Here is a 13,786-nt window from a genome sequence, read left to right as displayed (position 1 = left end):
TTGTTAACTTTTAGCTATAGAAATTATGTTTGTTTCATTTATTTTTCTTATTGGACAAAAAGTAAATTTTTTCCCATGAATAGTTTAAAAGATCATAAGGTGCTGCCATCATGAGCAACCTATCTGCTTTATTCACTCAAGAAACCAAAGGGTAAACTATTTTTCCCTTATACATAGCTCCCCCTCCCCCATTCTTAATATGCTATTTGTCATTTCATTTGAGGTTCTTTTGGTAATACTGATAAAAAAATGGCAATACTAGTAAGTAATGGTAATTACTCCCTACTCTAATAATTCCTTCACTTTTCCTGAAGTTCACCATTGGTCAGATTTTCACATTCAATTTCAAGCATTCTTAATCTGTTGCTTATCATGGTATTTCCACTTTGCTGTTTTTGCTGTTTTGTTTTTTCTGCCTTTTTCCCTGGAGTATTCTAGAATTTGAAATATAAAGGAGTAAAGTTATGGGATAAAATGCCAATTCTCCAATTTGGATGTGTTATATATTCATAAACTCAATATGATTACTGGATTGGCAGTTTTAGCTGTGTGGCTCTAAAGACCAGTATCTTATTTACTTATTTATATTTTTAAAAACATTTTTTAAATTGTTTTTTATTTATTTTTGAGAGAGAAACAGCATGAGCAGGGGAGGGTCAGAGAAAGAGGGAGATACAGAATCTGAAACAGGTTCCAGGCTCTGAGCTAGCTGTCAGCACAGCTCAGACCCAGGGCTCGAACTCACAAACTGTGAGATCATGACCTGAGCCGAAGCCGGACGCTTAACTGACTGAGCCACCCAGGCGCCCTGACCAGTATCTTATTTAATACTTTCTGATAAGGTAGAAATACTTAGAACCTTGTTTTTTTTTTTTTTTTTCCCCTGCTAGTCACTATGTCAACATTTATTCAAAGCAGGCTGTCATAATTTACAGAAAATGATATCTTATTAGTATTCCAGGAAGTACTGAGTTAGGAAACACCTTTCTAGCTGACTCTTAGCTAGTCAGTACCTATAACTGACATAGTAATTATGGCAGATCAAGCAGTTAATTCTCTTGTATATGCTGAGATGCTATAGAAATTAACCATGTGGTAAACTTTTATATGTTTGTTTGATATTTAAAGGCACATTGAAAGATCATGTGAATTTCAAATTCATAAAATTAAAGGGGTTGGGGAAAGGGAGACTGGGAATATCAAATGTATGGATGAAGATGCTAAGTTTATAAATGCATAAAATAGTAGAGAGTGATTTTTATGGTATTTTGTATAGAAATCGATTCCTTTTTCGAAGATCTCACCTTTATTCATTCATATGTTTTTCATCTTATTGATATTTTCTTTCTTTTTTTTTTTCCTAAATATAATTTATTGTTAAGTTAGCTAACATACAGCGTATACAGTGTGTTCTTGGTTTCAGGAGTAGGTTCCCAGGATTCATCACTTAAAAACAACACCAGTGTTCATCTCAACAAGTGCCCTCCTCAGTGCCCATCACCCATTTGCCTCTTCCCCCTTTGCCCCGCTTCAACCCTCAGTTTGTTCTCTGTATTTAAGAGTCTCTTGTGCTTTGCTCTCTCTCTATTTAAAACTATTTTTCCTCTTCCCTTACCCCATGGTCTTCTGTTAAGTTTCTCAGATTCCACATATGAGTGAACACATATGATATCTGTCTTTGTCTTACTGACTTATTTCACTTGCATAATAACCTCCAGTTCCATCCATGTTGTTGGAAGTAGCAAGATATTATTCTTTCTCATTGCTAAGTAGGATTTTTTCACCCACTTCGGAGGCATAGTTCTGAGCCTATAAAGTTTGTAATTTCATAAACACATATTTTTTAAGTAGTACATATGACTTGTGAAAAGTCATCAGAAACTCTAAACCTCATCTGATTTTGACTGCAGATATTGTAGAACAACCAGTACTGGTCCAAGGAAATAGTAACAGAAGATGTGTCAGCACCCTCAAACCTTGTGCCAAAGACGCGTATATGCTTTTCCAGGTATTTCAGTTGTTAAAAAAGATAATTTTTGTTATAGAATATAGTTTTGTGTACATTTTTGATTTTGGAATTTTTGGTTTGGTTTAATTTTTAAAGTGTCAGTTTTTAAAACTGTCAAATTTTAAAGTGTCAAAAGTGGTATTCCAGAAAACTTCTAAAATGTTAAAGAGCATCCCATCCATAGTTAAGTAATATGATAAAATGTAACATTTCATTTTAAGGAAATAGAATGAATTATACCCAGATGTAGAAAAATAACTAGTAATAAAAAAATCATTCCTTCAACTTAAAAATTTAACTAATAAGCCTTTGGCCTACTTACTATAATTTGTTATACAAATACCTAATTTTTACATCATTCTTCATGAATAAATAAATCTTTTAAGTAAAATATTATCTATCTGCACTGAAAATTTTATTAATTAGTTTTAAAGGGTTAGCATAAGTGTTTTTTCATTAAATGACTATTAACCATTTATATGTGCACGTTATATATTGTCAAGAGTTATATGATTCTTTAAAAGTTTACTTATTTAATCAAATATATGGTTTGTCAGAATTTGAATGACCAATGTTTAGTTTTTAAGGAGTAAAAATAGCTACTATATAAGAAGAGATAATTTTTAAAAATTTTATGAACTTTGAAAAGCACATTTCATTCTAGCATGTAAATGTTTTATTTTTTTATTGTTTGACTTATTTTCCCAGGATCTCTGTCAATTGGTTAATGCTGATGCCCCTTACTGGCTAGTAGGCATGACAGAAATGACTCGAACATTCGGCCTTGAATTACTTGAGTCAGTCCTGAATGATTTTCCACAGGTCTTTTTACAAGTAAGTCATTTGTAGTATCTTGGAAGAAATTAATCTATAATTTTTTCACAGATATTTTTCAAGAAAGTAACATGTATTCTTTTTCCAATGTTAGAGGACTGAAAGAATTATAGCTTTAGACTTTAGAAATATGATAATTTAGTGTGTCTTACATTATCGTAGTGCCCTAGCATTTTGAAATTTTAACATTAAAATCCCGAGAGACTCTCGGGTGAGGCATTTTCTCAGTCTGTGGGTCTATGAAGGAAAGTGGTATGTGGGCTATTTTTTAAAATATTTAAAAACTCAAAAATTGTTACTGATTTTTACTTGTTTATATGTACCTATGTGCTTTTGAGTAATTTGTATGGAAAAAAGAAATAATCAATGCTTAATAATTAGTTTAACTTGCAATCCAGAATATTTCAAAATAGTTAATAGAGGAAAAAGTTAGAATCCAAACTTTTCATTTAACTTGCAAGAAGCTAAAGTCTAATACTGATTCAGTGATTTACATAGGGTTGCTTAGTTATTAGCAGATCTTGAACTAAAATTTAGATCTTTTTACTACTAACCTAGCTCCTTTCCCTACCATACTGACCGCCTAAGTGGCACTTCCACAATGTGTGAGCCAAGTGCTGCAATAGTAGAATATCCTGTAGCCCAGGAATTGGAACTGAAATATTTATTATATGGTTGATAATTTGGGGGCATAGAGATCATGATGACTGTAGTGAGAATAATTTGAGTGGAGTTGTGGTGGTTCCCAGTGGTTATGAAAGAAGCTTAATTGTATTCAGTTGAGTACTGAGGGGAAAAAGTGTGAATAGATAAAATTTTTAAGAATTGTCTATAGGGGCGCCTGGGTGGCTTAGTCGGTTAAGCGTCCGACTTTCCGACTTTCGCTTAGGTCATGATNATAATATTTATTACTATATAAATTTAATTAGTGAAGTATGAAAATAAACTTTACTATGCTTTTCATCTTGGCAGTCAAAGAAACGAACCATAGATAGGAGACTAGAATTTCAAATCACTTAACTCTAGGTCCTGTTTTGGGGACAAAGAATTAAAAAGTACATTAAAATGCATGTAAAAGTCTAGAAGAATATTCATTTGGAAGTTAGCAATGATCAAATAACTTTTCTCCAGGAAGTGAGATTAGGCAAGGCTTTTAATTTTATCTTTTCGCTTACTGAAATGGCTTTTATTTTTATCTTTTCACTTTTTTTCTCTGATGAATCTGATTTTTAAGAGGAGACACTTAAAAAATCTCAATTCTGAGCAAATAAACTGCTCTATGCCTTATTTTTTCCCTTTTCTGTAATATTAAAGGATTAGATTGGATGATTTCTATGATTGTCTTGTTCTCAGCCTCAGTGGTGTTTGGATGATTAAAAGAATAAAATAATGTATATTTGAGGTTAGATGTTAATTATACACTGGACTTTATAATTATCAGTAAAATGGGACAATTTTGGCTAATATAGATAGGAAATTTTAACAGGTTAAGGAAAGTTTTTTGCATAATATGGTATGCTTAAGTAAATTTTAGGAATCCTTTGCAAGATTCCCCAGACTTTAAAATACTTATGTGGGGTGCCTGGTTGGCTCAGTTGGAGGATCATGAGACTCTTGATCTTGGGGTCATTAGTTCAAGCTCTGTGTGGGTGCAGAGATTACTTAAATAAAACCTTAAAAAGTAAAATAATAATGCTTGTTTGTCATTGCATTTTTAAATACCATCTTATTGTGTTCTGTCAAGCATCTAAGTAGAACAAAGTATTAAGTTAATTATTAAATCTTCCATACATGAATGGAATTGTTATCTTGGTAAAATGAAATGAATGAATTATATAACATATTTTATTAATCTGGTATTCTCTCTGCTGCCTATTTTATTTTACTTTTTTTTTTAAGATGGAGAGACAGGATGCACTAACATTAAGATAGGAAATATGATTTTTTGTTTTTTGGTTTTTTTTTTTTATTTTTGAGAGAGAGATCGAGACAGTGTGATCAGTGGAGGGTCAGAGAGAGAGGGAGATACAGAATTCAAAGACAGGCTCCGGGCTCTGAGCTAGCTGTCAGCACAGAGCCTGACACGAGGCTCAAACCCACGAACTGCGAGATCATGACCTGAGCCAAAGTCAGACACCTAACCAACTGAGCCACCCAGGTGCCCCTTTGCTGCCTATTTTCAATGCTTTAGCTGCTTGAATTTGTGTAATATGTTTTCTTCTGTTCTTTATGTTTTTAATTGATAGTGTCCTACCAAAATTAAAATTCCTAGTAATAAACCACTTAATTCCAATTCATTAGATTCCTTTTTAAATTAGATACTTTTTAAACTTTTTGAAATAATGATGAACATTTTGATCTTACACTCTCAAAGAGCAGCACTAATTTCATAATTGTGTATAAACTAGAGTAATAAACTAAGCATTAATAAAGCTAAATTATTCATACTGATTATTAACAAGTTTTATTTGCTAGTATGTCTGTTTGAAAAGTAGTAAGTAAAAAGTAAAAGTAGTAAGTACTAACTTTTTTTTTTTTTTGTCTTTGCAAATAGCACCAGGAGTTTAGTTTCCTTCTCAAAGAAAGGGTGTGTCCTCTTGTGATAAAACTCTTTTCTCCAAATATAAAGTTCAGACAAGGTTCCAGCTCTTCATCTTCTCCAGCACCAGTTGAAAAACCGTATTTTCCTATCTGCATGCGTTTGCTGAGAGTAGTATCTGTTCTGATTAAGCAATTTTACAGTCTCTTGGTAAGTGCTAATTTTCATACATGTTTGTAATTGCAAGCACTGCTCTTTTTAAATGATGATTTATTACAATGTATTCAGCATCTTTGCTTCAGAATTTTTTAGGTATTTATAGGAATTCTCCTAGTTACTCTAATAAGGGTTTATGCTATCCTTTATTAAAGCTTGCTTATGTTTATATAGTATGTTTAATGTATATCAAGGAGAGTCATGGCCTGTTATCTGAAGGCAGCATAGAGTTTGTGGCTTGGGAATTTAGCTTCTTAGCTAATTATCTATATTTTGTTTGAAGGATAGTTAAAATTATAGTATCTTCAATTTATGCTGCTTTCATTTATACTATTTTATGTATCTTAACAGATTAAAGCAAAGAAGTTAAAAATTTGGTGAACTCTAGGATTAATAATCAACTATTTTGGCTTCTAATCCAGTATTATATTTATTTGCATAAATTTGAATTTGTTGTGGTATTCCTGGTAATAATACACCAATGTAACAATATTTCTTAGAAAAAATGGTGTATTGTATTTCTTTTTAATTTTATGTTAAGTCAAATCCAGCATTGTATTTTTTTTAGCTTTATCCTTAATTTTAATTAACAGGAATAATTGATTATTGATCATTGTGGAGTAGTAAACTATAAACTTATAATACCTCTCATACTGTGAACAGCTGATTTGCTAAATATTAGAGATAACCAACAACTTCAGAAACTAATAGATAGTAGTTTATCCTAAATCCTTTGGAAAGCTTTTTAAAATAAAGGGCTTGGGGCTTTTTTTTTTTCTTTTAACTACTTAGGATAAGCATGTTATAGATTTTCTTTTCATATTCTAAATCCATTTATGCAAGGTTTATTCAGAAATAATCTTTATAAGCACTGTAGTTATAATTATTTCTGGCCACAAAAGATGTATCTATAATATACATTGATGTATTTAATGCATGGTTTAGAGATAGCTGTAGGAAATCAAATCACTTCAAAAGTATTGCTATTTATTAGGGACAGTGTTATCAAAGTTGGGTGTCAAGGGTTTAAGAGTCTTTTGGTACACTTAACAGTTGTTGGCTTGGACTTTTTCTCTTCTACCCATGTAAATAATATATAATTGAACATTTAGGTACATAAATTTATAAACTTACTTTATTTCATAGCTCCATCTTTCTCTGTAAGGATTAACTTTTTTTTTTTTTTAACTTCTAATGTTTTATTTATTTTTGAGAGAGAGAGACAGAGTGTGAGCTGGGAAGGGGCAGAAAGAGAGGGAGACAGAATCCGAAGCAGACTGCATGCTCTGAGCTCAGCACAGAGCCCTACACAGGGCTCAAACTCATGAGCCATGAGATCATGACCTGAGCTGAAGTTGAATGCTTAACCGACTGAGCCACCCAGGTGCCCCAAGGATTAACTTTTTAAAACTTACAATCAGTAATTTCTGTCTAGTTTCTGTCTCACCCGATTCTTGGAGCACTGATAGGTAGCACACCTGGGCCTGCTAGGAACAAAGGCAAGCCTGTTGCTTGCTACTGCCCAGAGAGCATAGTACTACTGCAGACATACAGCATGGGAAGCTTCTGAATAGAAACAAGTAAACGTCTTCAGCTGGGAAATTATACACTCAAGCCCAGAGGAAACACATTGACAAAAGAGGTTTGAGAGGTTTCCAGGCTGATTGGTGAAGTTCTCTCCCTGTACAAAGCCAGTCCATAGAGACTAAAAGAGTTGACTTTTTCAACAACAACAAAAAAATAAGGCATACAAAGAAACAGGGAAATATGGCTCAATTAAAGGAACACAATTAATCTCCAGGTACTAACTATAAAGAAATGGAGATTAGTGAAATTACCTGACAAATTCAGAATAACTGTCATAAAGATGCTGAGTGAGCTAAAAGAGAATACAGAAAACTAAATGAAATCAAGAAATGGTGTATGAATAAAATGAGAATATTGATAAAGAGGTAGAAACTATAAAGAACAAAACAAAAATTCTAAAGCAGAACAATACAGTAATTCTGAATTGAAAAATTCAGTAGGAGGGGTCAACAGTAGACTAAATCAAGATCAAGAATGAATAAGCATACTTGAAGATAAGTCATTTGCAATTACCAGGTCACAGGAGCAAAAAGATAAAAAGCATGAAGAGCCTCTAGGGGGCTTCTGGCATATCATCTAGCAAAGCAAGATATGCATGTCTAGGAAAAGCATACTGGGTTGCACTCCTACACTCACAATACCTCAGATACCAGATGTATGAATTTTTTCCCCCACATCAGCCAATTCTCTGACAGCCAGATATCGTGCATTCAGTTCAACTCTGACACTAATCAGTTAGTACAGACCCTATAGTTAAGGGCTCAGTCCCACAAGACTCCCCCATTGCACATGCCAGTCACAAGTAGTGCATTGCATGGTTATCCACAGATTTTCTAAGTTGGCTGTAAATGGGAAGTTCCCACAGTCTCCTCTTTGGGTTTGATAATTTGCTAAAGTGGTTCACAGAATGTAGGAAAGCAGTTTAGTTACTATTGCCTATTGATTAGAAAGGGTATTTTAAAGGATAGCAGTGAACAGATACATGAAAAGATTCACAGGGTGACATCTAGAAAGGTCCCAAGAGCAGGAGCTTCTATCTCCGTGAAGTTGCAGTGTGCTACCCTCTTAGCATATAGATATATTTGCCAACCTGGGAGCTTCCTAAACTCCATACTTTTAGAATTTTTATGAAGGCTTCATCATGTCAGCATGACTGATTATTAACTCAGTTTCTACCACTCTCCCCTCTCCAGAGAATGAGAGGTGAGGCTGAAAGTCTCAAGCTTCTAATTATGATTACTTTTTCTCGTATCCGATAGCCCCTGTCTTGTAGTCCACCAAGGGTTGCCTCAAATGAAAGAATCACATACGAAATTTCAGGAGACTTAGAAGCTCTGTGTCAGATGCTCCTATCACTCACAAAACGATGAGAATTGTAGGAGCACAGTGTCAGGAACCAGGAGCTGAGACCAATATATATATTATTGCTTCATAATACATTATGGGTGTCTCAAATGAGGAAAGCAAGGGGCAGAGAGCCAGTTTGAAGAAGTAATGGGCAAAACCTTCCCAAATTTGAAGAAGGAAAGGGACATACAAATTCATGAAGTTCGGAGATTTATAACTAGGATTAATCTAAAGAGAACTGTACCAAGACACTTTATAATTAAGCTGTTAAAAATTTCAGAGAATCTTTAAAGCAGCGAAAGAAAAATAACTCATCATGTGCAGGGGAGTGCTCATGAGACTCAGTAGATTTTACAGCAGAAATCTTGTAGCCCAGAAGGGAGTGGGGTTTGTATTCAAAGTATTGAAAGAAAAAAAACCCTACCAACCACAAATGCTATATACAGCAAAACTTTCCTTTAATAATGAAGGACAAATTAAGACTTTCCCAGACAAACAAAAGCTGGTAGAGTTAATTACCTATGATAAGGCCAAATATCTATTACTCCCCTGTGTATTTTCCTAAATATTATCAGAGTTGTCTTAGGAAGGCTTTTCTAAGATACTGGTTTAACTACATTAAATTAAGAGTATAGGAAGAAAAGATATCCATTTACTATATGGATGTATATGTTTTTCCTTTTCATATCAACTAGTCAATGATAGAACACCAAGTCTTCTATTCTTAAAATAATGCAACATGCTATAAAAAACTTTTGTACTTTTATTTAAAAAAAAAGTCACCTTGGTGCTGACTTGTACCCCCTCAAGACTAGGATTTTGAAGCCCTAACCCCTAATGTGATAGTATTTGAAGATGGAATCTTTGGTGGGAGATAATTAAGTTTAGATGAGGTCATGCTATAGGGTCATCATGATGGGGTTAATGACCTTGTAAGAAGAGACACTAGAGAGCTTTCTTGCTCTCGCTCTCGCGCGCGCGCTCTCTCTCTCTCTGTCTGTCTCTCTGCCATGTGAGAACACAGTGATCAAGCAGCTGCCTGTAAGTTAGGAAGAGAGCTCTCATGCAAATCTGACCTTGCTGGCACCCTGATCTTAGACTTCTCGCCTCCAGAACTGTGATAAATAGATTTCTGTAATTTAAGCCACCCAGTGTATGGTATTTTGGTATGGTATCTGAGCAAACTAAGAACTTGGTTTGTGTCCACTGGTTCTAGTATGTAGCTACTCATCCAATGACTTCTTCAGAGATACAGGTACCTCAGTCCTCAGTAATTTCGGTTTTGGATGAAATTGCTGTTTCTGAGTGAATATATTTCAGACACTATACAAAGTATTTTATATATATTCACTTAGACTTTACTACAGCTGAAAAAATAAGGCTCAGGATATTTATGTAATTTGCCTGAGATTATACTTTATAAGCACAGAGCTGGAATGTTAACTCATTGTTTTAGACCCCCAAGCCCTCTCTCTTAATCTCAGTGCATTTTACTTCTACTCTGTTTTCTTAGTTCTCATTTCTTTTCTCTCCAAGGCTGTTAAGTGTCACATTTTTCATACTGTAACCATACCATTCTCTATATTTTGACTGTAATCTCCTTGACTTAGGGGGATAAAAGGAGAAGATAAGTAACAGCATTGCCAGCTACAGGAAAGACTGAATATTACTTCCTAAAGGTAGAGAAAGGCCTACTTCCGTGTACTTCACTCATGGCGGGTGATGCCCAACTGGTAAAATTTCCCTTCCTAATAGGTTTAGGACAGTGTTTGTAAAGATGAATTCTTCAGTTATATCTAAAATATTAATTCCTCACTGTCACACTTTGTGATACTGGCACTTTTCAGTATGATCAAGTTCAGGCATTCTACAGTTTCTCCCAGGGCAGAAGTTAAAGGATGGTACTTGTGGAGTAAGATGTGTAATTTATGTGCAGTGCCTCTTTCATTTCTTTCTGTTTACTTTATTTAAACATGGAAATGATACATCTCCTAGGAGACACTGGAGTAGTAATTCTTATCATTGGCAACAAATACTGTTATTTGTTTCCCTTACAGCCACAGACTTACTTTGTTCATTTTTGATTAAGTGTCTGCAATGTACACAAGTCTAAATAGTTGTAATTTACCATTTGCTACTGTGTTTTTCCTCCAGACAACCATTGTACTTTGATACATAGAAAAAGTGTGTCATATATATTCTCATTTTCTTACACAGAAAATTAAACAGATATACTTACAGGTCACATTTAATAAAATTAATTTGTATTTTATTTTTTATTTATTTATGTTTATTTATGTTCATGTGTTTTTTAGTGAAATAGACCTTTTTAAAACACAGTTGTGTGTGGGAGTGAAGAATACAATGACACTAACGCACTTTGGTGTTACTGCCTTGATTCTTGCTAAAGCACCAGCTATTATACCCACATTGCTTTTGTATTGTCAGTGCAAATTTCAATACACTGGAAATGGCAAAAAAAATATCTTAGTAATACTATAAAAATAATTGTGACCTCACTTTGACTCCACTTTGGGAAATTTCTTAACTAGGGAATCTGTTCTCCCCCAGTATTCACTAGCTTATTTTGTATCAAGTAGCTCAGGGGTGAAGATATCTAATATTCAAAAGTTAGTTCTGTTAATATATCTAGAGTGACTGTGAGTCACAAAAGAGTGACTTCTTTTTCAGTTGTTTACTACAAAGGGATCATTCATTTAGGAAAAAATGTGCTCTGTATTTGCATGGCACTTTATCATGTTTAGGGAATGTTTTTATTCTTACAATTTTCTTATTTGATTTTCAGGAAGATGAGATGCTTTCATCCTTTATAAGCTTATGTAGCTTGTCATCCACTCAGTTGGATAATACTGAGCCCATCTGATTTCTGATCTAGTTAGTGCTTTTCAACAGTATCATGTTTAGGACAGTGGTAAGCCCTGTGTTAGGGCTTTCTCAATCATAGCAATCCAAGAATAAAGTCTTTAATTATTCCTCCTGCTTTATCCTCATGATTATGTCCTAGTTTTAAGCATCCAGTTAACAGTACTGAAAGACATTAGAAGGTACTAGCTGCTAAGATTGGGCTAACATCTGGAGGGCTGCTATGTTCCAGAAATTTCTTGCCTCACGTGATGTTCGGTCATTTCAGAGTACCCCCAGCTAACTTGTCCAATAATGTGCTGCACTTGGTGTAAAAGGAGGGTTCAGTTAGGCCTAGTAATCATAATGTTAGGTTCTTAACCTCACAGAGATTCCGCTGTGCCATTAGTTAAGGTGTAACAGAAGTAATCTATTAACTTTTGAAAGAACTGGTTACTTTTTTTGTTCATTTATTCATCGATCAAACATTTAATGTGTAATGTTGAGAATATGCTGTAAACATTTTTATTTACAAAGAGCTTGCAGAGGAGATGATTTATATTAACAGTAATAATATCTGATATTTATAAAGCAAAACTGTGTACCAGGCCTCGTTCTAGGTACTTTATATCTCATACTTGTCAACTGCTGTGGATTCCTTTTTGTTTTTCTACTAGAAAATATATATTCAACATGCTTATGTTTATTGCCTCTTTGTTTAAGTGGCAAAAGAACGTATGGAAAAACTTGCGGTATTATTAATGAGTAGAATATACATCCTATCAGTAGCTTACATGCTATGTGCTACCTGGCAGCAATGAGGATGGTATGATGGTGCATAGTGCTTTCTAAAGAATGAGGATTAAAGATTGACCATGTGAGCAGATGACTAGTGTGTGTTTTCAGGGATGTATCAGAGAGAGACTGATTATTTATACTGTTATCCTTTCCCTATATAACTGCTTTTCCCTTTTTCTCTACTCCCTATGAAGAATTTTAATTTATTTAAATTAAAGATTTTATTAGAAGATTTTATTGATTTTTCCATAAACTAAGAATAAGAGTACAATTTATAAATTCTTATCTTAGATTTAAAATCTATTATTAAAAAATCTTGTACTTTTTAGGTAACTGAATGTGAGATATTTCTGTCACTTCTGGTGAAATTTCTGGATGCAGATAAGCCACAGTGGCTACGAGCTGTTGCAGTAGAATCAATACACAGACTTTGTGTGCAGCCTCAGCTATTAAGGTAAAACCTCAGCAGTTTAATTAAATAGGTGAATGTTTGTGCTAGTAGGAAGAGTTTAAGTATTTATTCCCAACTCTTAGTGGTTTCTAAACAAAGAAAATTGTGTATTGTGTGTATATGGAGGGGTAGGGGTGTGAGTGTGGAAAACAACTGAGAAGTGGGCAAAAAACATGGGTAGTAATTGCCATCAGTCCAAATTTACTGGTTAATACAGCCACGAAAAATTTTTTTAGAACATTGAGCTCAGTCTCAACCTTTGTACTAACTTAGTAAAATCACTCAGGTGTGATGAAGTTTTAAGTATAGCATTCGAAATTACTTGCTATTAAAAAATGTTAATATATTCAAATATTTTCCTCAGAAACATTTAAAATTATTTTACAGGTCATTTTGTCAGTCCTATGATATGAAACAGCATTCTACCAAGGTTTTTCGTGATATTGTAAATGCCCTGGGATCTTTCATCCAGTCATTGTTTCTTGTCCCTCCTACTGGAAATCCTGCTACAACAAACCAAGCTGGTAAAGGCTAATTCATATTTTGTTTTTTATATTCTGCCATGATTTACTATATTCACTATTCTGAGAGAGTATTTTGTAGAACTTTTGTGACTAGAGAAATTTGGATTACCTAAATGTGTTGATAGTAAAGACTTTCACTTAAGGAATATTCAGTCTTGGGGCACCTGGGGGCTGTTGGTTAAGTGCCCATCTTTGGCTCAGGTCATGATCTCATGGTTCATGGGTTCAAGCCCGTGTCGGGCTCTGTGCTGACAGCTCTGTGCTTGGGATTCTGTGTCCCCGTCTCTCTCTAACCCTCTCCCACTCACTCTCTGTCTCTCTTAAAATAAACATACTTTTAAAAAAAGGTTTAAAAAAAAGGAATATTTGATTTCATTGAGGCACCTGTGTGTCTGTCTGTCTTTCTTTCTTTCTTTCTTTCTTTCTTTCTTTCTTTTTTTTTTTTAAGTTTATTTATTTATTTTGAGAGAGAGAAACACAAGCAGACTCTGCACCATCAGCACAGAACCCAACGGGGCTCGAACTCATGAACCATGAGATCATGACCTGAACTGAAATCAAGAGTCGGATGCTTAACCGACTGAGCCTCCCAGGTGCCGCTATTTCTTTTTTTTTTGTTT

The 13,786-nt window shown here is 34.2% G+C and overlaps 1 protein-coding gene across 2 annotated transcripts in view; it reads left to right on the top strand.

Annotated features, from left to right (window-relative positions):
* MON2 (MON2 regulator of endosome-to-Golgi trafficking) overlaps positions 1-13,786 on the top strand; it is a 110,245-nt gene that overhangs the window by 28,754 nt on the left and 67,705 nt on the right. For both annotated transcript variants that reach the window (XM_077778817.1, XM_077778814.1), the window contains exons 6-10: positions 1,911-2,008; positions 2,717-2,842; positions 5,397-5,591; positions 12,521-12,645; positions 13,030-13,166. In XM_077778817.1, coding sequence (XP_077634943.1) covers positions 1,911-2,008; positions 2,717-2,842; positions 5,397-5,591; positions 12,521-12,645; positions 13,030-13,166 — 681 coding nt within the window. The remainder of the gene's footprint in view (positions 1-1,910; positions 2,009-2,716; positions 2,843-5,396; positions 5,592-12,520; positions 12,646-13,029; positions 13,167-13,786) is intronic.

The sequence above is a fragment of the Crocuta crocuta genome, unplaced genomic scaffold (genome assembly GCF_008692635.1).
Source record: "Crocuta crocuta isolate KB4526 unplaced genomic scaffold, BGI_CrCroc_1.0 scaffold791, whole genome shotgun sequence".
NCBI classification, from domain to species: Eukaryota; Metazoa; Chordata; class Mammalia; order Carnivora; family Hyaenidae; genus Crocuta; species Crocuta crocuta.
This window is presented reverse-complemented; position numbering and strand designations above follow the sequence as displayed.